This window comes from Euleptes europaea, chromosome 4 (genome assembly GCF_029931775.1).
Source record: "Euleptes europaea isolate rEulEur1 chromosome 4, rEulEur1.hap1, whole genome shotgun sequence".
NCBI lineage: Eukaryota > Metazoa > Chordata > Lepidosauria > Squamata > Sphaerodactylidae > Euleptes > Euleptes europaea.
This window is the reverse complement of record NC_079315.1, coordinates 66281056-66308168: the sequence shown is the minus strand read 5'-3', so window position 1 is coordinate 66308168 and position 27113 is coordinate 66281056. Positions and strand designations below refer to the sequence as shown.

Below are 27113 nucleotides of genomic sequence, written 5' to 3'. Positions count from 1 at the left end.
CAGAAGAGATGCCAGTAGGAAAGCATTTTCTCAGAGACTATCTTTGTAAGCATCTAACATGAACATTCCTTCACTAATATCACCAATAACATTACTTTAAAAAGATAACTTGTGTAAAGTTAGATATACACACACACACAATATCAATTGCTCTTTAGCATTTGCACAATCAAGACTACTTGGGATTCTTTAAAATTCAGAGTTACATCTCATATCATTCCTGAAAGCCATGGCTACACATATATTTATGTAATAATTGTGACATTCAGAATCCATTAACAAAAAACCAAGACACTCTGCCTCTAGAGTCACTTCTGATACCTTGCCCAACACAACTCATTTATACAAGCTCAGCTGAAAATCATTACCAGAGTATAATTTATAGAGCAATCTTAAAAGCCCTTTCCTGGGATCAATCCCCATTGAACATACCAAGTAAGTCTGATTAAGATTACTCACTAAAGTAGGGGTCCCCAACCTTTTTGAATCCGCAGGCACCTTTGTAATTTTGAGAGGAGGTGGTGAGCACCATCCCAAAATGGCTAGAGCAGGAGGTGGAGTCAAATCCAAAATGGCTGCCACAGGAGGCAGAGCCAAACATGATACCTCCTTTCTCACTTTGAAAATGAATCACAGAAAAGAAATGGAGGGAGAAAGAGAAGGGGGAATACAAAAAGATCAAAAGCCTGAAGGTGGAATGGACCCACAAAATGACTAAGGAAAGCCCAGGTACTCACCAGTTGTATTGATCCTCCAGTAGCTGTGGCTGCTATTGCAGCCACAGAAAACGATTTCATTTGAACGAGTGAAACACATAAAAAGCCCTGTCTTACTATGGCCCCATCCACTTTCTGAAAATCTTGGCGGGCACCATTTTGGGGAATCCTCCTCTAAAGGTATGTGAATTCCGAACGAAAGGCAAAAGAGGAGGGCCAGGTGACTCAGTGTTCCTAAATCTAAGAGTAATCAAGAAAAAATGTTATCACCCTGGAAAGCGATCAGAAAGCACTGCTGCAAGAATGCTTATGGGATGAGACCAGCCCAGCATTCCTTAAATCTGAGAACTTCCCCTCCGATCACTTACTTTATCCCTTTTACATACCTGTTTTAGCCTCGCTAGTTCTTTCAAAGCCCGAGCCCATTGTTGTTTGTAGTGCAGTTTTGACTTGGTGGCCGATTCCAATTTCCTTTCGAGATCTCCCTGTTAAAGAATCAAATTCTCTCAAATACTGTGATAGTGGTTAACAATCATTGCTTGATTATGCATATAGAGATCGGATTAGGAAAAATACTAATGACACATAACATCTTAAGCTGCTATGTAATTTCATGTAAATATTGTGGCACACAGGCATATCCTTGTTTAAGCAATAGCCTTTTTATTGTCTAATAAAGTGCAACTAGATTAGTCTATACTCTAAGAGTTTGTGTAAACAGCTTTTAAAATCTTCAAAGAGTCAAAGATAACATTCATTTCTCTGTAATAACCATTTAGCTTTTCATATTCCAGTTTAATTGACGATAGAAGATCTTGTCATGTTTTCCTTGAAGTTGTAACTAATGTGTCCCTTTTAATTTGAGTAAATTGCACCTTAAGTCTTCCGTTTCAAAGGTCACTGAATCATAATTTTTTTTAAAAAAGATGTACCCTTAACCCCACTGACTGGCCTTCTCAACCAGTCAGTAGGACTTGAAAATTCCACCATTAGCACTACTGCTATGTCATCTATGAAAAATAAATTACAGTGTTTGGTCTGGTGTTGTGACATATGAAAGTTACAGCCAAGGTGATGAAAGTTACAGCCAAGGTGATTCCTATGCTATCAGTCTGAAGCATTTGGGCATTTGAAGGTGGCGACCATCAGGAGAGCAATTCAAGAAGCGGTACCTTCTTCTAGAGAAAGTGAAAGATTCATTGGCCTTTGAGACTAACAGATCTTCCTGCAGAAACCTGCATTATCTGAAGTTAGGTTGGGTGGCCTTTTCAACTGCCCATCCCATATTGTAGAACTGCTTCCTGAGGAGTAGAGATTGGTGCTGTTCTTGCAAGCATTCAGGTGTAGGATAAAGATACTTTTATTCTGGAAGGCCTTTGAAGGACTTAACAGATGGCAGTGGTTGTTCTTTCCCTGAAGTAATTTAGTTGTTTCTACATATTTTAATGTTTATTATCAGCATTTTAATTATTTTTGTATTGTTAACTGCCTTGGGTACCTTGAATGAGGCCAAAAGGTGGCATATAAATTAACTAATTACATCTACTCTGAAACGGAGGCCCTGGGCCTAAGGAGCCCTGTTGTTGCTATCATACAACACCACAATGCAATAAAAGAAGGAGGTAGTCTCCTCACAAGGGCATTTTTAGCTTCAGGGAATATTTCACAATATTAGTCTATCCAAACTGAGTAGCATCCCAAGTGTAATAGAGCTAAAGATGTGTAGGAATTGGCCCAAGGGCAAGAGAAAGATTTCAGACCATGTGATGGTCTGGGAATTTGATACTCCCTGAACTAAGCATTCTTTTACAACAGACCTTTCATAACTATTCCCAAACCCAGACACAACAGGAGTAGAATCAACTGCCATGACGAGCCCAAGGGAAAGTCAAGCTTTCTCCTAGGGTGGTTACCCATCCTACATTTAAGTGTGAATGATCTGGAATTATGAAGATAAACATCTTCATTGCTATGAAACAGGTATCTTATGCAAATACCCATGAAAAATAAGTATCCTTGTAAAAAACCAACACCAAGCTACCAAGCACAATAAATTCTAAATACAGCCAAGATATACAGATACAAAAAATATGTCTCAAGTCCACGAATAAGAAATAGCAATTTGCAAACAGTAAACACTGTCCATTACTTATATTCTCTATGCACAAGGGACATACTGGTGTTGTATTCCTGCAAACTGATAGCCAAGGGTCCCTGCCATGCTCTCAATGACTTTATTATATTGTATGATTTTCGAACTGCCTCCAGAAAATGAGCCAGAATGTATGTAAGGAGGATTAAATTCATGGAAAAAACCCACAGATTTTCCAGTTCATACAACAGTCATTGTAGGGATGTGCTCTCCTGATATGCGTGGAGTTCATGTGAAGATAAGTTCCTAGTTCATGAGAAGATAATGTCTGCATGGCAACCATGACAACAAGAAGACAAAGGCTAAGAAGTTGACCATTATCCATTTATGATCCAAAACTTATTTTAAGTATACCTCACTTCTGCAGTTCGTAATAGTTTGGGGAAAATATTGATACAGATAAGCTGCAAAGGCACGTCAAGAACAATTCTAGAGGGTGCTGCACAGCTGAAAACTGTCGCCACTGGGAGCATCTTCAAAACTACAGCTTCTTCCAAAAACAATTTGATTTTGTTTACATTTATGTCAGTGTTTTGTGGCAGGGGTTAAGTACGGTGATTATTTTAGGTCTTTTAAAAAATGATGCTGTATATTTTTATGAGGTTATAAAATGCCATTATACATTCTAAGCCTTAGAAATTGATCTGAAACAGTTATAGAAGTCATCAGGCATACCTTCTCTAAAGTCAGAATATTTATCTCTGATTGCAACCGGATTTCGGGTTTGCTGCTCTGCTGATCCTTGTATTGTTGAAACTCTTTCTCCAGACCTTTATATTTGTTTTCTGCTTCATATATCTGTTAAAACAACAACAACAGAACACTTGAATGGGCTTACATCTGGTTGACAATCTGGCAAGTGACTGGGAAAGGGGCATTTTGCAAACCAGACAGAAGACACAGTGAATCCTATATCACAATTGTTGGGAGAAGATGACAGGTACCGTATTTTTTGCTCTATAAGACGCACCTGACCATAAGACGCACCTAGTTTTTAAAGGAGGAAAAAGAAGAAAATATATATATTTTTTAAAGACCCGCTGCGTCTTTAAGAAAATATATTTATCTTCTTTTTCCTCCTTTTTCCTTCTCTTTCCCAGGAAGGGGGGCGGTGGTGGTTTAAACTGCTCTGCGCTGCCTGCCCAGGCCAGTGCAGAGCAGTTTAACGTCCGCACACACACACACACCACTTCCCGACCAACAGCTGAGAGGTTATTATGGCCAGGGCTGGGTGGAGGGATTACTGCACTCCACTTCCAGTTTCCTAGCCCTGCTCTGTGGAGCGTGCGCACAGCAGGGCTAGGAGGAAGGCTCCAGCCTCCCTTTCCAGGCTGTAAGCTCGATTGGGACCAGTCAGACTTGCAGCGTGAAAAGGGAGGCTGAAGCCTTCAAAGCCCCACTGTGTGCACACGCTGAGAGATCAGAGCGTGCGCACAGCGGGGCTTGGGGGAACTCTCCAGTCTCCCTTTCCAGACTGCAAGCCAGATTGGGACCAGTCAGGTTTGCAGCCTGGAAAGGGAGGCTGAAGCCTTCAAAGCCCCACTGTGTGCACGCGCTGAGAGATCAGAGCGTGCGCACAGTGGGGCTTGGGGGAAGGCTCCAGTCTCCCTTTCCAGGCTGCAAGCAGGATTGGGACCAGTCAGGCTTGCAGCCTGGAAAGGGAGGCTGAAGCCTTCAAAGCCCCACTGTGTGCACGCGCTGAGAGATCAGAGCGTGCGCACAGCGGGGCTTGGGGGAAGGCTCCAGTCTCCCTTTCCAGGCTGCAAGCAGGATTGGGACCAGTCAGGCTTGCAGCCTGGAAAGGGAGGCTGAAGCCTTCAAAGCCCCACTGTGTGCACGCGCTGAGAGATCAGAGCGTGCGCACAGCGGGGCTTGGGGGAAGGCTCCAGTCTCCCTTTCCAGGCTGCAAGCAGGATTGGGACCAGTCAGGCTTGCAGCCTGGAAAGGGAGGCTGAAGCCTTCAAAGCCCCACTGTGTGCACGCGCTGAGAGATCAGAGCGTGCGCACAGCGGGGCTTGGGGGAAGGCTCCAGTCTCCCTTTCCAGACTGCAAGCAGGATTGGGACCAGTCAGGCTTGCAGCCTGGAAAGGGAGGCTGAAGCCTTCAAAGCCCCACTGTGTGCACGCGCTGAGAGATCAGAGCGTGCGCACAGCGGGGCTTGGGGGAAGGCTCCAGTCTCCCTTTCCAGACTGCAAGCAGGATTGGGACCAGTCAGGCTTGCAGCCTGGAAAGGGAGGCTGAAGCCTTCAAAGCCCCACTGTGTGCACGCGCTGAGAGATCAGAGCGTGCGCACAGCGGGGCTTGGGGGAAGGCTCCAGTCTCCCTTTCCAGACTGCAAGCAGGATTGGGACCAGTCAGGCTTGCAGCCTGGAAAGGGAGGCTGAAGCCTTCAAAGCCCCACTGTGTGCACGCGCTGAGAGATCAGAGCGTGCGCACAGCGGGGCTTGGGGGAAGGCTCCAGTCTCCCTTTCCAGACTGCAAGCAGGATTGGGACCAGTCAGGCTTGCAGCCTGGAAAGGGAGGCTGAAGCCTTCAAAGCCCCACTGTGTGCACGCGCTGAGAGATCAGAGCGTGCGCACAGCGGGGCTTGGGGGAAGGCTCCAGTCTCCCTTTCCAGACTGCAAGCAGGATTGGGACCAGTCAGGCTTGCAGCCTGGAAAGGGAGGCTGAAGCCTTCAAAGCCCCACTGTGTGCACGCGCTGAGAGATCAGAGCGGGCGCACAGCGGGGCTTGGGGGAAGGCTCCAGCCTCCCTTTCCAGGCTGCAAGCCCGATCGGGACCAGTCAGGCAAGCCCGATCAGGAGGGGCGGTGGGTCTTTAAACTGCTCCTCCGCACCCCCCCCCCCCCCGCTTCCAGGTCCCGAGGCTCAGCTGAGCCTCGGACCAGGAAGCAGGGGAGGTTAAACTGCTCTGCGCTGCTTGGGCAGGCACCACAGAGCAGTTTAAAGACACCCCCCCCCCCCCGCGCTTCCCGTTCCGAGGATCCGCCCAGCAGCTGAGCCTCGGGACCGGGAAGCGGGGGGGGGGGGGAGGTTAAACGTCTCTGCCCTGTGCTGGGTGGCTGGGCGGGGCCTTCCAGCTGCAGCTGGCGTCGTCCCAGCCGGCTCCCGGGGCGGGCGGCGCTGCATTCGCACCATAAGACGCACTGACATTTCCCCTCACTTTTGAGGAGGAAAAAAATGCGTCTTATAGTACGAAAAATACGGTAAGTGCAACATTAAGTAATGCTGCTGTTTTATAAAAGAAAAACACATGGAAACAAGCACAGGAAACATCCAAGTTACTTAATTCCCCTGCGCAACAATTCCTTGCCGGCTTCCTGCTTGTTCCCTCCAAAACAAAATTTTAATGTTAAGTGCATACCATGAAGGCCCCTTCCAGAGTTTTGGCATCCTTGGAAGATGCAGTACCCATGAAGAATATTGCTTTGTAAATAAAGAGAACCTTCTCCAATCCCGCCACAAATGGCCTGAAGACAAATAAGGATGCTTCTTGCCCAGATAACCCTGAGAACATCTGAAAGTCAGTTCAAGGGAAAACAAAAGCAAGAGAAGATGGGAAAATTGGCCAGCTCAGTACTTAAAGAGTTTAGTGTCCCAAAGGAGGAGATTTGGACTGGGAAGGGGAAGCTCCAAATAGTTCACAAAGACACATAATTCCCCATAGGCCCCCAGCTTGCGGCATTCACAGAGAAGACAGGATAGGATGGGCAGCCATTCTCCCCATCTTCTGAAATTAATATTAAAAAGAGAAGAACTGGCTTTAAGTATACGTATTCAATTTCCACATCACTGGGTGATGTCATCATTCTATTATACAGCACATTTCTCTGCCAGAAGGTTATAAGGAATGCTGTCTGTGCCATCACCACCAAAGGCAAAATAATCTTCCTGTGGAAATTATAATTTTTGGGCACTGAGAACTCCCATTTTGTGAAACTTACTTCTGAGGGAAATCTTCCAGATCTCCACCACTATTTCAGAAGGATACTCAGGTCTTCTGGTTTTCCCACCAATTGTGTGATCAAATATTTTTATTTGACAATGGTCTTTTAATTAACTACTTTGAGGCTTGATGATTGACGAGCAACATAAAAATATGAAAGAATGTAATTTGTTTGCATTTAACCAATGCGCAAGGTCGAATGTCTTAATTTGCTTACTTAGAAGACTAAGAGGCCATGTTTCTCATTACAAAGGTTTCCAAGTCACCTACAAACACTAATGTCAATGAACTTGCAAACAGCATTATGAAAAGACACAGTGCGTTAATTAGGGTCCTTAAAACAGAAACAAACAAGCAAACAAACAAAAACCGTAGAAGTGCCCTCAGGTGCCTTTCTCAGGCAGCTGACTAGAATGGTTCAAACAAACCCTAATTTTAATTTGGTTCTGGTGACTCATTTGTCTTTTAAAAGATGCATATTCGTTTGCAGCTTTAAGCAAATATTTAGCCAACTTGGCAAAAGGAACCTTTCACTCACTTGCTGCTGCAGGTGGATCTTGTTCTCTTCCAGCTGTCTGATCCTTGACTTCTCCAACTCAACCTGATGAGCACACTCTTCTTTGACCCGCCGCATTGCATCCTGAAGCTCCTGCAGATTTCGTTCATGCTCTGCTTGGAGTTCTCTCTTTACTCTTTGGAGCTTAAAACGTTTTAAAACCAACAATTTCAAAGCTGCCCAGATGAACATTTGAACTACCCTATCTAGGATGATTATTACTGTCAGAGCCACATTAGCATGTCAGCATATATTTTCTTGACTATAACACTGCTTAAGTTAACAGTAACCATATAGCTAGGCTATGTTTATAAAAATATATTCCACTGTGGTAATTATAAGAAAGAAACTCTAGCTCCTAGCTATGCAGCAGTTATTTATCTACAACGTCTGGTACCAGACACAGGGAAATGGCTAGACATTGGCAGCTTTTTGTATGAAGATGTCCTGTACCAAGTTCAATGGTAATCTGACCCTCATTTTGTAATTTCCAACCACAAAACAAAGACTTCTTTTCACCCATCCCAATCTGCCAAAAGACTTCTTAAAAAAAAAAAAGGCCTCAGAACTATGTATCAAAAAGCCTATACTGAAAGGCAGACAAAAATTATACTCCATGTTGGACAAACCAAGCAATCCTAAAGGGGGTGCGGAGCTTCTCAGGAGCGGGCATGACCCCAGCGCTGGCCTAAGTGCCACTTGCACCGTCCAAACTTGCACGGACGCTGGTGCAGGACCACTTACACCAGTACTAGGGAGTTGTGCAGTAGCGCAAGGCCTTGTGTCAGTGTCGATGGGGCTGTACCTGGGGCATTTTTTGGGGCGGAGCCCTTTTGGCCTGGGAACGCCCCTTTTTGCAGGTGAGGAGTAATGCCAGCAAAAAGGCAGGCATAGCACTGTGGAACTCTATGGAGAGTTCCGTGGGGTTTCCTTCTAAATTGTTTTTTTTTTTTTGCTTGCTGCACTCAGCAACAAGCTGCTCGGGAGGCTCCACCGTCCCTGGGTGCCATAGAGCCACCCCCCTCTTAGGATTGGGCTGTAAGAGGAACTGACAGGGTTAGAAGCTAAAAAATTTGGGTTTTCCATGGGCATTTTTAATAATAAAGATCAACAAACGACAATGCTGTTTGGAGTATATTTACCTCAGTTTCAGCACAGACAAGTTGCTTTTCACGCTTCTCTAGATCAGTCAAAGTTTTTTGAAGCTGTTCCTCCAAAACTGTATACTCCGCAACCTAGAACATAAGCAGTTTAACAAAAACCCTTTAAAATAAATTATCAAAACGTTTGTCATTTCAAATTAATTTTCCTTGTAATGGAGGCTAGATTTCAAATGAGCCTGAAATTCTGAAAGGGTTAAGTAAGAAACCCAAGAAGCCATTGTTAAGCGTCGGCTTACGCACATAGTGAATTCCCAAATATCTAGTACTGGAAGTGTTCCAGTCAGATTTGCTCTCCTAAAATACTTCAATAGGACAAAGAATAGTGATGGTAGTTGCCTTTTTTTCTATAGCAACTGGGAAGGAAAACAATGACATATCCAGCCATGCAGTTGCAAAGACTTAAGAGCACAAGTCTTTGAGAGAGAAGGTGGAAGTTTCCACTGAATACCCTGTCCCACTACAGATTCTGCTTCCTATACTATTCCTGCAGGTCTGCTGACCCTTAGGAACAACATTTCAGGGGAATTGTTGGTCTACAATCGAAGGTTGAGGTGGGAAAGTCCTGCACCGTGAGGTCATGGATTGATATGGGCCAAATACCATATTTTTTGCTCCATAGGACGCACCTGACCATAAGAAGCACCTAGTTTTTAGAGGAGGAAAACAAGAAAAAAATCTTGTTTTCCTCCTCTAAAAACTTGTCTTATGGAGTGAATGCCGGCTGGGCGCGTCCGCATCGGGACGGCACAAGCCGGCGTTGCCCGCCACGACGGCCAGCTGGGAGGCGGGCGGGGCCGCAGAGCCAGCTGGGCACGTGCGCGCCAGGACGGTGCGAGCGCACGCACCCAGCCGGCTCTGTATGGCCCCGCCCGCCTCCTAGCTGGCCGTCGGGGCAGGGAATGCTGGCTCTCGCTGTCCGGATGCGCACGCGCCCAGCTGGCTCTGTGCGCCCCGCCCGCCTCCCAGCTGGCCGTTGGGGCGGGGAACGGCGGCTCGCGCTGTCCCGACGCGAACGCGCCCAGCCAGCATTCACTCTATAAGACGCACAGACATTTCCCCTCACTTTTGAGGAGGAAAAAAGTGCGTCTTATGGACCGAAAAATACGGTATAACTTAATATATAAACCACTTCTAATGCCAGTGTATTTCTTATGTTTCTTACCTGGACTGTTCTCATATAGTTTAGGTTACAGTGTACATCTAGGTCTGCTTCTGGTAAGGTAATATCTAAGCACCTTCTGTCATGACTGCTGAACTCCTAAGTTAGTTGATTACGTTATACTGTGAAAATGCAAGGAGAAAGAAGTCTTACTTTTTTCTTTACCAGTGCTTCTCTTTCTCGGTCCCTCTTTCTCCACTCTTCGGCAAGAGCTTGCATGTGCGCCAACTCTTTCTTCTTCAGCTATAAAAAAAACAGACTCACAATTAAAAACACTTTCATTTTGAAAGTGAAGGGGGAAAGAATGCTGACTGAATGGCTATACACCCTGCTGAGAAAGTCTTCTTTCCTCAAGCAACTACCAAATAGCACAAGTTCTCATATACCGCAAATAGATTCCAGATTAAAACACTGGACTTTCTATCCAGAGAACTCTCCTTATGTCATGAAGAGGACAGAACTTTCCAGAACAACAGAAGATAATTTGGCTGTGAAGACTAAAAAGAAAGTTACTAAGAAGCAATAGTTTTTACAGCAAAGAAAAGCTCAAGTCTATTCAAAGCCTACATAACAGTCAACTGTAGAACGTTATGTGACAAGTACAAATTTCATAAAACATTCAGGAAAACACTGCCAGCTTGTGGCAATACACATGCTAATAAACACTGCTACCATGGCCTGTGACCCACCACACCTATTGAAGATAAATTCTCTTAAGCAGGGGTGGAAGGAACTTCCACCAATTCCCCCCTTCCACTGCTACTCCCAAGGGTCCACTAAGCCCTAGGAACAAAATTCCAGAGAGCCCAATGAATTGCAGCAGGATGGAAGTCGCCAGAAACTGCCTCTTTCTTGTAAGAAAACCGGTGTCCTTAAGTCTTTGGAACTGTGTGGATGGATACTGGCCATTGCAAGTTGTAAGCACAAAATTGTAAAAGAGACTGACAAAAGACAGAAGTTTTCACTTGAGCTAACTGAACTAAAGTATGGAAACTAACAAAGGAGAAAAAGATTAACCGGTGATAACTGAGAAGAATTACAAGTTAACTGACTGTAACAGTAATCTTCCACCTCCAAGTAATGTTTACATCTCCTGAAAGGACACCTCACGGTTCACTAATAAGCCTACTCCTATAACTTGATCTGAAAGAAACTGCTTACAAGTTGCATTAGAAACCTGGAAGCTAGGACTGTTTTCCTGGGATGCCCTGTAAAATCCAAAGCGGCCAGGCCTCCATCTGTACCTCATGACTGGCCTATATTGTGGAGACTAGAGGATGGGCAGCAGACTGCAACATTACTTATCTCAGTAAATGACTTTGGAACCTAAGGGCTTGCAATGGGTAAGATTCCTCTTGAGTATTTCAAACATTTTCAAAATATTCTTACATATTCCGGTAGAACTGTTTAAGCCTGCTGACAGCATATCCCAAAACACACAATGGTCTAAATCCTATCAAACAGTGTTTGGGCATAATGACAACATTGAACAGTGGCAGAGCAAAGTAATACTGTCATGTAAAGTAACCGTATAGTGCATAACATGTCAGAGATTAGTTGTGACCAGATAACTTGCTTATGAGACATGCCTAAAGATACTTATCTTGACAATCATGGAATCATTTACAATGGCACAGCCTTGACGTTTAACATTCAGTAGCAACCTTTTGTAAGGTAACATGTTAGGATAGGCTTGTCAAATATACATCTTTATAGCTAAAGAACTGGTGTCTTATTAACAAAAAATCCTAACCCTACCCCTTCAGCCATTTGAACTGCAACACAAGGGTGAAACTGTTCATATTCCCGTGGGAACCTGCAATAGAACACTGACAAAAAGTATACAGCAACCTGGTTCTCAAAAAGATCTTCTTGCATCTCTTTCCACATTTCCAGTTCGAGAGCTGCTTTGTATTCTAAAGTTTCCCGTGGTTCTGGCTGGACTTCCTGAGCATTACCAGGCTGAGATGAAGGAATCTGTGGTGGTTCATCAGCATCAGCACCTAAACACTAAGGATGAAATGCTTTTAGAGAAGGCTTCCTTGAAAGCTGCCTTACTTTCTCTGCACCATGAAAGGACATATTTCACATACCCGGGCTGAATCAGACACCAGAACCTCATGCATCTTTACAAGTCCATAGTCTTCTAGAGTCATGGTGTATGAAAGTTTTGCTATCTTGCTGCTTGGCCTACAAGAGATACCCGAAACATTTCATTGGCCGTTTCTTCCAAGATAGCTATCCTTACTTCACAACAAGCTGTATGACAAAATTGTAAAAATGTAGCAAGTATTTAATAAACGGGAAGCCACACATTTCCAAAATTTCAATATCAACCAATAATTTTTGTGCTCTCAGGAATCAAGTTTCCTTGAGTGCAAAATATATATCAGTGGGGAAAATGAATACTGGGTTACAAGTTTATTTAATATATTCCTATGCCATATTCTTAAGTTCTCAAGGCAGTTGAAACCTATGAAACGTGGTTTTGGTTGTGCTGCTGTTCAGAAAGCAGCAGATCCTGTTAAGTTTACTAAATCTTGCTCAGTCTGTTGATAGACTTAGTTCCCAAAGGTGTCTATAAATTTTCCTAGCAAATTTCTGAGGGAGCTTGACCGCCATAGGCCACCAAATATCTCAGAAAGCTGAACAGCTTTGATATAATGTGAAGAGCTTGACAACAGATAATTGGCAAGAAGCATTGCCCCTTTTTAAAGTGAGTTTGGAGTGTGTATTCCTCCTCAGGCTTTCATGCTTTCCCTTCCTAATGAGTCTGATGACAGGCAGTCCTGTCCTGCCCAATCGTCAACTTCCCAATAACTTGTGCTACGGACTTGGGTCATCTTGTATGGAGTACTTTTCCTACTTATGTTGCTTTGAGCAACTACCGCACACCCCTTTGATCATGAGATTCCACTGCTCCTTTACCTTGGAACTGTCCAGGCCTACTTCAGCTGGGCTCATTCAGAATTCAAATATGTTCATTTAAACAAGCTTATAAAGAGATTATCCGAGTTTTTGTATATCTACAGAGCATGCAGGTTTAAGTCACTAAGTCCTTAAACTGTGTCCACATGCAACTTGTCAAGAAGCTGTAGACATGGAGATCCATCACTGTTTACAGGATAAATGTTCTAGATTCTACTGAAGCTCTAGTCTGATTTAAATGTGACTCAGGACAGAACTTACTTGAATTATTCCCCACATGCCAATTTCTTATTTAAACTGGCCTATAAAGCATGCAGCCCTGATCTGAATGGCCCAGGCTAGCCTGATTTCATCAGATCTCAGAAGCTAAGGCTCTGGTTAGTACTTGGATGGGAGACCACCAAGGAATACAAGGGTGGTTATGCAGAACAGGGCAACGGCAAACCACCTCTGTTAATCTCTTGCCTTGAAAACCCTACTTGGTTGCCATAAGTCAGCTGTGACTTGACAGCAAGTTACACACACACATATAAAGTGTGCAAAACAGCGATATGTGGAGTATTACCACATCAGACTACTGATCTCTGAACAGCTGTTACACGGGAATGTTAATAGTTGCATGTATAGCCACTTTGCATTAATAGCAACCCAATTTAAATAATAAATTGAGTACATGCCACACAGGTTAATGTTTTTGTCTTGCAAGTGTCACATTTAAGTTACCTAAAATACTATTAACCTCAGAAAGCTACAAGAAATAAAAATATGAGAAACATATTGGAGTACAAAAAGTCTTTAATTTCCTGAGCTTCTTTTCGTCCTGTGTTTAAATTAAATAGCTCATTATGCTAACATCAAAAACATGAAATAACTATTTTAAGTTACAAGCGGTACTCACCCATAAAACAAACCAAATTAACACATAGGACTAAAGTAACTTTTCTGTATCAGTGAGTTAGGTTTGACGTAAAGTACCAACGCCAATTAGGTTTGGACCACTGCCATCTAGTGGTTAGTATGTTAACATACAATCCTCATCCATGTTTGTTAGGATATATTGGAATAGAAGAATAGGAGTTAGGCATTTTGAAAGCTCAGTATATTCGAACACAAGAAATCAACAGAAGCAAAAATCATCTTGAGTTGTGTAATTCAGCCTTGACAGTATCTGGAAGACTGACCAAGAAAACTTTTTTTAAACTATTGCACACAAACACAAAAATGGACAATTAACATGAATGAACGCCAAATACACATCTTCTACTGTATGTATCCTTTTAAATATCTGTGGGACAGAGAGGATACAGGCAATACACCCCCTTGCATTGTTTCTCCGGTATTTCCTGTCCAAAGTGAGGCAAAACTACCATTTACATATTCAAACAGTACAGTTTGGGACAGATTTGTACGGCTAAGCAATAAACATGCAAGATCCTCCATTTGATAATAAATATAGTCTTCAACTTAATCAGAAATGATGTTTGTTATGGCAACTCGGATGTCAAACAGAACCGGCTTTCACAGAGTAACCCCCATGTTTCAAAACCCGCCATACCCTTGGGCTGCTGTAAAAGGGACGGTTTCGCTGAAGATCTGCCGCCAGCACTGCTCTCCGTCAGCACCCAGAAAACGAGTTTTTTCCCTGGTCAAAACATGGGAAAGCTGCAGTCTGGCAACTCCCAGAAGCAGGTCTTTGGCCGTTTTATCTTTGTGCCACAGCTCAACCAGCAACGGTAGTCTAAAACACAGAAAAGAAGGGAGGCTTTCTTCCAGCTTTCCTGCATGCATGTGAAAAACTAGCATGCTGTTCTAATATACAACGAAGACAGGCTAAATAAAGCAAAGTAGAACTGTTATGAGCATGAACAGCAATTTTCTTTGGCTTTTAGGATGGATGGGTTAATTGACTGATACAAGCCAGCAGGTATTGAAAATAGAATCAGTTGAAGTTCTAGATTCTGTTGTACAAGTGGTTTTAATAATTTTCATAGTAAATTTTCCTCATAAAAGATACATTTGAATTATGTAGTTATCAAGGCTTTCCCATTTCTAACATCCAGAAAAAACCCTTCTTGACTATTTCACATTTTGATTCATAATTGGTATCAAAATTCAAGACCATTCCCCAGCATATTTACTTTCTCCATACATTATTTATGAGAACGCCTAGAAGAATAGAACTTCTCCAGAACAATGAGGACCTGGATCATGTTTTGATTAAGACCGGGTTTGTATACACAATGCATCTTGTCCTCCCTGCAGAAGGCATCATCATTCCCACAGTTAGGAAAATGAAATGGCCAAAAGAAATGCCACCCCAGATGATCAAAGCAGGTCTCATTAATGAGATGTACAAAGTCTCTGACATGAAAAACACTGAGCAAAACGGTCTTTCCTGCAACAGATACATAGCCCCGTGGCGCACAGTAGTAAGATGCAGTACTACAGTCAAAGCTCTGCTCACGACTGAGTTCTATCCCGATGGAAGCTGGTTTCCGGTAGCCGGCTTAAGGTTGACTCAGCCTTCCATCCTTTCAAGGTTGGCAAAATGAGTACCCAGCTTGCTGGGGGTAAAGTGTGTCTACACTTGGAAAGGCAATGGCAAACTTCCCTGTAAACACAGACTGCCTAGTAAACATTGTGAAGTGACATCACCCCATGGGTCAATAATGGCCCAGTGCTTGCACAGGAGACTACCTTTACCTCAAAACATTTCAATACCGGTGATAATGTTTTGTAGACACAGATATTTAGACAACAGATACATTTCTATTGCTGAAACAACAGTCTGAGCATAGATACTACCTGAAGAAAGTATCCTGAAGCTGATGAGGCAAAGTTGCAAAATCAAATGCACAGTAGGACTGGGGAAGAGAAACTTCCATGTTTTTTCTCACTTCTACAGGAGGGCTTGTCATAATCGGTGCGGCACTGCCAAAAAATGGATACGAGTACCTATTGAGGAAGGAGGGAGAAATTCCACATTGAACTCTTGCAATTTGTAACTGTAGGCTATTTTAATTAAAAGACATCCAAGCTAACTATATTAATGACATGATGCTAACTGAAATGTGGAAATATGGGAAATTTCCATTAATTCAAAATAATAGAAATCAGTGCACGCATGCCCAATAAATGTGGTGCAGCAATTGGTTGAGCATTCCTGAAAAGCATGACCATTACAGAATATATAACAGTATGTTAGTTGTCAATATTTAATTTTACAAACAGAAAAATTTCAGGGAAAAAAACATTCCTACAAAAGAAAGAAATGCACTGAACAGCTGACATCCAAATAAACATACTGGAACTTACAGGGCCCAACACGCAAGAAGAAAACTGAGTACATGTTCCTGGATGCTTGGAACAGCACAAGCTCAATAGTTAAATTTATCCCCTGGAATACAGGGGATAGAATCACAGTTCTACACATATGAAAAAGGTCAACCAGCCACAGATTCAGGTGCATCTAGCATATTTCCAAGTGAAAAATCCCAGCAACAAAAGTCACTCTTCTTTTATCCGTAGAACTATTAACTAAAGCATACCTTAATATGCAGTTAACAGGAAAGCCAGCATCCATATTAAGAATTGATCTTAAATCTAGAGAGAAGCAGAAGTGATGAGATGCTGCTGGAACGGCGATTTTTTGCCCTGTAGTAGGCTCAGAGGTACTAGATCCAGTTACATGCTGAGATTGGGATGCAGGTACTTGACTATTCAAAGCTGCAAGGAAAAACAAACAGTATGTTTACTTTTAGAAAAAGCTTTAGCTTTCATTCTTTTAAATGAATTATATACCTTCACCGCCCTTCACAGCTACATAATACAGTTCTAACACTGGTAAATAAGCATCTATGCTGTTGATATTGTTTCAGAGATAAGTTAACTTTTCCCTTTCTAAAACTATATTCTAAACTAATTACAGTCCACTACAGGCTATTGCCAAATACTTGTGACACATTGTCCATAATGCAAACAAGTACAGTACTTATTATTCTGCTTTTAACATTTCAAGCAGCCATCCACACACTGGCTGTATTTTCCAAGGTGGGCTACATGTTTATTTCTGAGTGGAACTTTTCGAATAGTTTAAGCTGCCTTTGTTCACTCTCCAGGATTAACTATTTTTTTCTATAGGATACTGTATTGCTTATGACATGAACAATGTAGTAGCAGAGATCTCAGTTGTAAACTGAAGGTTATAAGCTGGGGAGGGGGGCATGCAAGAAATCTCAAGGAAAGGGGATTTATAAATCCATCTCCAAAGGGTATGCACTTCAAAAATTATCGTTTTACTTCCATATCAGAAAGTCTGAAATGGCATTATCATTTTCATTAAATACTGAATTGTTACCATATCAGAAAGATGGGGCATCAGAATATGAAAGACTGATCGAAAGAGATAATCAAGCCCCTTCCAAAATTACCAAGTGAAATTAAAACACTGCCCCCTCCCAGCAGTGGCTAGGGAGGAAGCGGCTGGTCCATGACACCACAACACTAAAAATCTACTGCGGTAGACCAGTTCCTTGCCTGCTTTTGGAGACCAGGTAGAGTAGACCATAGTGCATTGTACAATTTAAAGGGCTTTCCTCCTCCCATAAGACTTGATTTCTAATTCCAATATTATTGGTAGTGAAATATCAGAATCGCTACTTCATACTGACAATCTGATACCTGAAATATCAGGGATTGTACTGGGTCTACAAAATCCTCTTGCACTGCTCACAAATCTCCACTTTTCAAAACGTCTCCTTTCTCCCACTCACCTGCCTACCTTTTCCCCTCTTTTAACTTGACAATAGCATCTGCATCCTTTGTCCTGAGTTTGAGGGCTTTTCTTCCCCTCGATTAATTTGTATTTGTTAGCATACCTGGGGGAATCTCATGAGTAGGTGACCCCTACCTTCTGTAGGTGGTCTGCTTTCAAGACCATAACTGGGATCAGCCAATTTACTAATAGACTGACAAGCATTGCAACTCTAACCTTTTTTCTGTGGATTTGGATTCCTGTCATACTGAATACTTTCCACTTCACTGTCTGTTGCATCCTCTTTTATGGGAGGAGAATGACAAGTCTGAGGTGGTGCATTATGGGAACTTTGCTCAGGATTCCTTTCCTGATCACGTGTTGGAGGCAAAGCTTTCTTCATATTTTCAGGTTCAGCCTGTGTAGCTACTTGAACGATAGGCTAAACAAAACAATACAGTGCTGTAATTAAAAGGGAAACTTCATTCTGGGGACAATGTAAAGTTATCCATAAGACCCTAATAATATTGCAACTTTATATTTCCTATTATTATTTCTACATTTAGACATCGTAAAACCCCTAAGAACAAAAGAGCTGTACCTGAGAAACATTATCTTTTTGTAGAGATACTGATACCCCAAGAGTGGGTGCCATATCCAAAGGCACTGGGGGTAGTTTTTGCCGGGCTCTATTTGGTGGTACAAGAATGAACGCTCCTTCAATAGCTACTGGTTGTTGACGGATATCTGCATTTCCTTTCTTCACCAATCCAGTAAGAAGTATTTCAGTGCTTCCGAGAGATTGGTCCCTACAGCACAGATGGATCTGTGATCCAAGAAAGCACCATGAAAACAGCTGACATGTGACTCACATTTAAGTGTGTAGGTACAAAATTGCTTGGATATTTCACAGAAGCAAAACCATTAAGTGGAATTAGTAAGTTCTTTAAGAAAAAAAGGAGCTTGGAACCTAACAGAGCAACAGATCTTTCACAAACTGACTCATTCTCTAAGAATCTGGATTCCCTGTGTCAAAATTTGGCAACAGACTTCAACTGGTCACATTACTGTGCATAGCAAGTCAGGATTCACACTCCGTAAGGGACAAAGAAGGTGCCTAGAAAGTTAAGGTAACTAACAAATTTGGAGTCTGATCCAGAGTGTCACAGGTACTAATGTGCACAAGCTTAATCATTTGCTACTGTGGTTACTGGCAACTCTCCACCTATAGGAGCATGAGCACACAGAACCGCTACCTGGTACTGAAGGGGATAGGGAAACCCTTATACCCTGAGTGTGCACAGGCCTGCAGAATTCAGATACCAACACCAAGTTTCAGCACATTCTTCTCCAGGTTCACAACTTCAGCATGCATGCTTTATTAAAAAAACAAGTATTAGGTATTCACATCTGTAGGAAGAAGGAACTCAGACCTGAGTTTTCTGTCCTGTTCAGAAGTATATTAGATCATTAACTTCTGGAATCCACTACCTCAAGATGTGACAATAGCTACTGATTTTGATGGCATTTAAAAGCAAAAGACAAATTCATGGAGATCAGGTCTAACAAAAACTGCATGGAACCTGTACATACAAAAGGCAATTTGGATAGGAGATGCTGGGGGCGAAAAGCAGGGGATGGTCAGCACCTTCGTTTCCTGCCTGTGGGTTTCCAGAGACACATGAACAGCTGCTGCTAAAATCAGAATGCTGCACTAGATGGACTCTGGGATGATCTAGAGCACCTATTTTTGGAATCCGTGACCAGCAACAGTAAGAGTCTAAAATCTTTGTATATTCATAGCTGACCGAGTTAGTTTATTAATTGAATACTGCCAGCGCTACATTAATTCTAATTGCTTCCCCGTAATTTTCTTCAAATGCAAAGGATACCTTTTGTTTTGAAGTCTGTGACCTCCTTTTTTGTTCAAAATATAGGTAATGCAGCTAATTTAATAGAAGCAAAAGAAAATTCTCACCTGCAACTTTGAGTGTGTCAAAAAATAAGCTCTAAGAACTTCAACGCTGCTGCGAATTCTAACAGAAGCCCTCTCTGGCTCGAAGTTTGGATTGATCAAGTCAGTAAATGGTTCATTGGTCACATCATTGCCTAATAATGAGTAATAGAAGAAGAACTCTGGCTGCTGTTCTGGAAGTTTCACTGTGGTTGGTATTAACTATTATAAAGGAAAAAAAGAAAAAGAAAACTCTGAATCACCTCAGTTGAGAGTGTTTATGAAAAATGCTTCATATTCCAACAAATATTTCCAATTATTCAAGGTTTTAAATATGATGCAGTATTAACAAAAAGCTACCAATAAAACCTGTGTGTTCGAGATGAGTTGTAGCAGAATGGTCACTCATTTAATCTGCTCCCTCATGAAAGTCACAAACAAATCAAAATAATCAATGCTGTATGGAAACTTACACCAAAATACACAGATTTAGCTATAACACCTTTAACTGACAAACCATCTAACTCCAACAGTTTCTTATTTATTCTAATCAGCAAGTGTTAAATATCACTAATTATACAAATTAATACAAAATCTTAAAATCAGCAATCTTCTAAGACTTAACCATACGATATACTACTCATACGTTGCGCTTAACATTCAAATTATAAACACTCCTCCTTCAGTCCTCAGAGGAGTTCACATGCTGAAACAGTTGTGAAAAAACACTGTCTTGCTGTGCTATGAAGAAAAGTAGTAAATAGTCCACCACAGAAGACTGTTGGCAACAGCGTCACAATGTGCAAACTCCTCTGAGGACTGAAGGAGAAGAGTTTATAATTTGCATGTTAAGCACAATGTATGAGTAGTATATCGTATGGCTAAGTCTTAGAAGATAAGAGTGCTGGTTTTCATGTTTTGTATTAATTTGTATAATTAGAGTGTTGTTTAACACTTGCTGATTAGAATAAATAAGAAACTGTTGGAGTTAGATGGTTTGTCAGTTAAAGGTGTTATAGCCAAATATGCTGTGCATTTTGGTGTAAGTTCCCATCATGAAAGTAACACTATTACATTGACAGCTGCGTAGTTTTAAATTGGACCCACTATATAAACAAACATATTTAAGAGAAAGCATAACAGAATCAAAGAGCAGGAAGAGGAACAGAGTAATCAAACATAACCACACTTCTCTACATGTCAATATTCTGTAACCTATAACCGCTACTAAAAATTAAAGTGAACCAGAAAGTGGTGCTAAAAAGGTGAGTTCATGTCGTTACCTGTTCTAACTGTGTAGCAAATGCAATAGTAACAGACAAAACAAAGTAGTCTCTGCAATATTCTGCTGGTCCAATTTGATGATATCCTTCCTCCTTATTCAGCACTGCTACAAGGTTTTTGGGATCCAACCCAGGTAGAGATACTGCAAAACATAAACAAATCCTCTTGTTATGTTGTAGAGAAAACTACCACATAGATATTGATCTATGAATGGAAGTGATGGAAAGTACTTTGCAGTGAAGTTTACAGAGGACAGATATTAATAAATGCAATCTGTGCTAGACTTTTATACAGGTGAAAAACTAATTATATGTTAATGTAGTTACAAGTCCACCATAAGGATTTTATCACAAAGCAACTGAAAAAACCCTCATGTCTAAAATTAAATTGTTCCATCATGTCAAAGTCCTTCCACATCAGTTTCTTCTGTAAGCAAATAAGAGGAACTGCAAGAAAATATGAGCACATCTGCTTTCATACCCTGCGAGCCTAGCATCTCTGTTGTATCACAGTTTAATTTCATTATTATATGACCAAACGGCATGAATACAGCTGGCAATAGAGAATAAGGCTATAAAGGAGAGAGATGAAAGAAAACTCACCACTTGCAACACTCCATTGAGGTTGTACTTTACTAATCTTGACAAAAGAATTTAAAGAAGCTTTGAGATACAGAGTTATATGAAAAATAAAAAGGGAAAGTGAGAACAAGGAAAAAGATGACAAAGTAGAATAACTGCATATATTTTTATTTTTCCTGGGCTATATTACTAAAGCCCGGATCAACATTTGAAATGGGGGAGAAAGATGGTATGTTCTTAAACTTAATAAAACCTGAAACTTCTTGAGAATATGACAGGATTAAAAAATCAGATTAGGGAACATTGCATAGACTAGAAAGTGAAGAGGTGGTATTAACGAAATAGAGGAACGAGAATGCAGATAATTAGTATACTGAATTTGCCAATAAATAACAAGGATATCTTTATGCCTTGAGACAACTCATAGCTTCCTGCCAATTCCCAGCATATAATCTTTTTCGGTACAGATCTCATTATATTACTCACCTATTATATCTCTGGGAGGGGCTTCCTTTGCTTTAAAACCACCCACTGAAGCTTTGGTATCAGTCTCTAACGTTACACTTAGCTGTAATTCAGATTTAAATTTTGGATATTTATTGCTGAGTAAAGGATACCATTTTGGTGGCTGCAGACAGGGTTTTTAAAGAAAAGAAAACATTAAAAAGTATAAATAAATACACAATGAAGTCATCAGATAGGATACAGATAAACTGCAAAGCTGTTAAAATTACAAGTAACAGAGCAATCATACCAGTGCATTACAACTGAAATTATATCAATTGTTTATGGGCAGATTTTGAATTACTCTACAGAGGCAATCCCCCCACCCAATTACCTAAATCAGATTTGCTTTTTTTAAAAGCAAGAGGTCAAGACAACAGTAATCCAGTCATACCCGGGGGTACTCATGGAGCACTCCCTTTCTTTGTTGAAAGGATGACCCATGGAGGTCATCCATGTACTATGTTATACCTACCCTACATGGTAGGGTGTAGAAGGGTTACTTGAGCATAGCAACAACTATACAGGCTATAAGCGTTCTTCAGCATTTTGGGATTGGGCTAGAATTCTAAACTCAACTGTGTTCCTATCTGAGTATGGAAAACTTCCTGCCAGGAGACAGCTCACCTGCTGCCATGAGTTTTCTTCCATACAAAAAAAAAATACTCCCAGTTTTATATTGGCAGAAATTATTACACTCTCCTGTTTTATCCTCACAGCAATCATGTGAGGAAAATAAACTGAGAAAGTATGATGGGGAAAAATTACTCTTGTTTGTGGCTTCCTGGAGGCACCTGGTTGGCCACTGTGTGAACAGACTGCTGGACTTGATGGGCCTTGGTCTGATCCAGCAGGGCCTTTATGTTCTTACTCCCAGTTTTATCTTGGCAGAAATTATTACACTCTCCCATTTTATCCTCACAGCAACCATGTGAGGAAAATAAGCTGAGAAACTATGATGGATCCATGGTCTCCCACTGATCTCCACAGCAGAGTAGAAGGGTTCTAGTATATTAAGCCTTCTTTCCAATATGGCTGGTTTTGCTATGTATACTAGATTTTTTTATGTATCAATATCCATTTATTTGACTAGCCAGCATGAAGTGATATGCTGAGTCTGAAATTATACACCCCAAATGTTTTCTGCCTCAATTAAAGCTCTGCCATTTGATATATAATTAAAAATTATGCTGTGATATTTGATACCAAAAAGATTTCTGAAAACTGGTGTAAACAATACCTGCTTCTTCTCCTGAGCAGCTCTTAAATCTAGTATTATATAACCTATAGTCTCTTTGGTAGAAGTCAAAGAGTCCAAAGCAAAGCACTGTAATTTGATAGGGGTACGCTGTAACCTGCAAGAAAATAAAAATACAATTTAATAAGAACAGAGATTTGTATATTTGTTTACCAGTTTGTGCCGTGACCTGGACAGGACAGGCTAGCCCAATCTTGTAAGATTTCAGAAGCTGAATAGGGTCAGCCCTGGTTAGTATTTGAATGGGAGACCACCAAGGAAGTCCAAGGTCGCAATGCAGAGACAGGCAATGACAAACCATCTCTGAACTCCTGTCTTGAAAACCTCACAGGATCACCATCAGTCAGCTGTGACTTGACGGCAAAAAATAATAGTAAGTTTGTGGTTCCCTCATGTTACGCACTGTTTTCGAAGTGTTACGTATTTAGCAAATTAAGAGCAAGCTTGGGAGAGGCAATACAGTAATGCTAAACAAAAATATTTCTATATAGATTTTACAATCTAATCTCATACCTACAAAAAAGATAACGAACACAAAGATGATGAACGCAAAGCTTATAATCTATATACAATGGCCACCAGACAAATTATGCCAGTTACTACAGTCAAGGAAGATGGACCCAATCTCTGAAGTGAAAAGATGACTCTTTTCAGTGAGTGTCCCAATTCACTCCCAGAAACCTATATGAAAAGAACATTCATCCTTTGTCTTTTCCAGTACAGTCTACTAGAATTATTTTACACAAAATTCTACGTAACCTGAAGTTAGCATACAATGTCTTCTGTTGAGCAAATAATGTAAAGTATCAAAGAATCAAGAAAACTCTGAAAAAATAACCTGTGTTGATGAAGTGCTTTCCTGTCAAGTTCCCAAGCCAATTCTGTGGCAAATTCAGGTTGATCTGTATGATCAACAGGGTCTGTAGCAAGATGTTCACCATCAAACTTGGCTTCTACCACAAGCTTATGCTTTGGACGTTTGGGAAAATAACGCCCTGAAAAAAGAAAGACCTACATTTAACTGGAAGTTCTTGCATAAACTACTAAGAGTAGCTGAACAGTTCAATTCTAAACAAGTTTACTGAGAAGTAAATCCTGCTGACTTCATTTACTATATTAGGATATGCACCAAAATAAATGTTTTAAGACTGGCCTGCAAAGCTGAAACAAGCATTCATAAAAGCATGCACACGTTAGTGGCTGTAATGTAATTGTTCCGATATCATATATCACAGAGCAAACTCTGGGCTGATCCTGAAAGGGCATGAAAATCACCAAGACTGTCTTAAATATTGTTAATCCAAATTCGCACAAGTCAAAAATAGCATCTCATATATACAAAGATGTAGCTTTAAATGCTGCTGATGATACAGTGACATAATTTATGTTATGGACAAAAATACCTATTTTATAATCTATGGTGTTTTATGTATTTATTTTGCTTTTCTAGCCCGTGTATAGGGCTCAGGGTAGCCTAACAGTCTACTTAAAGTAAAAGCACAACTAATGGTACTCTACAGAGAGAAGAAGTCCTAATACTATGACATGATGTAATGCTTCAGAATGATCTTGGGCTTCTAAGCATGTTACAGAAGCTGGCCCAAATGCTGAAAAGCTGTTTTGAGGCCAAAGATCCACCTCAATTCTGCATTAGAAAAAAACTTCTCTCAAAAGGAGAGGAGACGGCTGATTAAGGAATCCTTACAACATGCAATCCATGCAACAATGGGTTATAACAAAACAGGGTTTACTCTAGAAACCCTTTGAACTAGAAACATACTGTATGACTGCAATTCATGCACAGTTACTTGGTAGCAAGCCCATGTGAACGCAATGAAGCTTACTCCTAAGTAAATATTCACAGACTTGTTTGTTTTGATATTTGTGGAGCTGCCAATGATCAGGAAAACACAACTGAAGAATGAGTAGAAATACATTTTTCCCCCTCGCCAGATATATCCACACGAACTCTCTTGCTACTTTAAACATTTTCATCTATGGCAAATTTTTACTAATTTTAACTCAACATAATCCAGCTGTCCATAATAAACAAGTAGCATATGGTACACCACTGATATATCTGGTAAGAATCTATTACCAAGGAATGCAATGATCAACTGCTCAAAATCAATTACTGAACATCAGTGTCCTGTCCACACAACTAAGCACACTTACTGTGCTGTCCTATTAATACAGGAACTGTTACTATGCACCATCCTTTTGGATTCCTTACTAAGATGTTCACAGCTGACTGCAGGGCTAGTAATGGTAACCTGAAATAATGGAACTGAAGTGGAGCAACAGTATTATCTCCTGCTACATCATACTACTGTAGAAAGAGGACCTCTGCAGTTCAGTGTTAAGCTACTTAAACAGAAACACTTATTTTTAAGTGATGAGCAAAGATACATTTCTAAAAGGAAACCGGTGCTCAAGACGGCAAAGCAGTTGCAGCCTGACCTGGAAACCTTTCTACCTTAGCTAATATGTTGGAGGAGGGAGGGTAGCCACTTGGAAGAGATGTACTGTGGATACGCACAGGGATGCTCTCGTTGTTACTATTACTTAGCACGCACTTTAGGACAAACTGACTGCTTTACTAGGTTGATACCTGCACACATAGTATATGAGAGACTTATACTAACCAGTATTACAACAAGAACCTATTATACCAGATGTCTGAGTAATTGGGAATAGAATTTACAACAAATACACATGCCTGGTTGGGTTTGAACTGTTTGTATTTGTATTCACTAATGTATGTCTGTAAATCTGCGCAGGCTTAAGAAAGGGTTTCAATTAACCTCTGATGAAGGCCCCATAGGCCGAAATGCGTTTGGTATGTGGTTAGTTATCAACCTCAGGATATGCCATTGCGCTATTTTAATGCTTTTAAATCATTTTAAATGTCACACAGCGCTTCTAATAAATTAGACTTTCAGTATTTATACACAGACTTATCTATGTTTTCTTTTCACCCAACCTTGGGTGCCCAGCTTTTGTTTTTCGGTGGGGTTTTGCTGCCCTCTTTTTGTTTGTTTGTTTTTGTTCCCAGAACGGAAATAAGCCCCAGGAGTTCTCCAAACTCGCCGAACAGTAAGGAAAACTTCAGGGCACGTCGGTCCAGCCTCGCTTCGTGCTCATTCGGCATCTTGTCTCGCTCAAGAGCCACCCAGGGACAATGACCCGGGCCGACACCGGGGAGACCATTCACAGGAGCGTCAGACGCGCGGGCGCCTTTTCCTTCTTTCCCACCCACCCGGCCCCCCTCTGCAATGTACCTTCCAGGATTGAAACCACAATCAGAAGCTGGTCGGACTTGGAGCCCATTTCCCAGGCCGGCTGCCGGCCGAGGGGCCACGGAGGTCTCCGCTCTAGGGGAAACGAGCGGGCCGCCGGCCTCGAGGCTGCCCTCCCGCGCCGGGCCTCCACATCCAGCCCAGCAAGCGTCTCCCTGAGCCCGCCGGCCGGACAGCCTTTGGCGCCTCGACGTTGCTCTCGGCACAGCCTCCGCCGCTTAGCAACCGGGCGGAGGAAGAGACACCGAGGCTGGGGAGGAAGGGGCCAAGAGCGGCCCTTTCGAAACGCCGAACCACTTCCGGATCCTCTGTGCGGCCGCCGAAGAACGACCCCCGTTCAAAAAGGGCGCCGCCTGTCGCGCTCTATGGCGACTCGGCGGCGTGAGCGGCGGCGAAGTGAATACGTGGCAGCGACACCTGTTGGCGGTGCAGCAGATTTCACATCGAGGAGAGGGACAATGGGGAGGAGGAGACGCTGCTCTTGTGGGATTGAATACTAGAAGGTGGGAGGGTTGCGTAGGCAGGGTTGAATTGCAGTACGCACAGCTGTTGGTGTCTTCTTTTTCTATGCCATATACTAAGGTTATGCTCCGAGTAAGCTGAGAACAGCTCAGCATATCCGAAATAAGCTAAAATATCTATTAAAAATAAAATGTGTTGAAGCTTAATAAAATATTCAATTTTTTTTCTTTCTGCCCTTCTCCCAGTTAAAGGCTTATTTCTTTCTCACCTACGCGTTACTTGTAATTTCTGTTTTCTTCAGGGGGTGCTATCTCTTCGCAGTTCCTCTTTCTGTTGAACTCTTAACAGGGATCTGTGCTTGGTCTTCTCCCATGAGCGGTGGAGGCTAATCTGGTGAAC

General features: G+C 41.8%; 1 protein-coding gene across 1 annotated transcript in view; it reads right to left on the bottom strand.

Moving 5' to 3' along the window:
- CEP120 (centrosomal protein 120) overlaps window positions 1–26290 on the bottom strand; it is a 34836-nt gene extending 8546 nt beyond the window's left edge. The window contains exons 1-18 of the mRNA XM_056848033.1: window positions 26235–26290; window positions 23792–23948; window positions 22936–23050; window positions 21678–21819; window positions 20610–20752; window positions 19351–19548; window positions 17974–18198; window positions 17610–17814; window positions 16168–16345; window positions 15425–15574; window positions 14175–14357; window positions 11785–11881; window positions 11543–11701; window positions 9845–9934; window positions 8512–8604; window positions 7352–7513; window positions 3544–3666; window positions 1103–1201 (exon numbers count right to left, since the gene is read on the bottom strand). Of these exons, the coding sequence (XP_056704011.1) occupies window positions 1103–1201; window positions 3544–3666; window positions 7352–7513; window positions 8512–8604; window positions 9845–9934; window positions 11543–11701; window positions 11785–11881; window positions 14175–14357; window positions 15425–15574; window positions 16168–16345; window positions 17610–17814; window positions 17974–18198; window positions 19351–19548; window positions 20610–20752; window positions 21678–21819; window positions 22936–23050; window positions 23792–23948; window positions 26235–26283 (2568 nt within the window). The 5' untranslated portion in view covers window positions 26284–26290. The remainder of the gene's footprint in view (window positions 1–1102; window positions 1202–3543; window positions 3667–7351; window positions 7514–8511; window positions 8605–9844; window positions 9935–11542; window positions 11702–11784; window positions 11882–14174; window positions 14358–15424; window positions 15575–16167; window positions 16346–17609; window positions 17815–17973; window positions 18199–19350; window positions 19549–20609; window positions 20753–21677; window positions 21820–22935; window positions 23051–23791; window positions 23949–26234) is intronic.
- Between the last annotated feature and the right edge of the window lie 823 nt (window positions 26291–27113).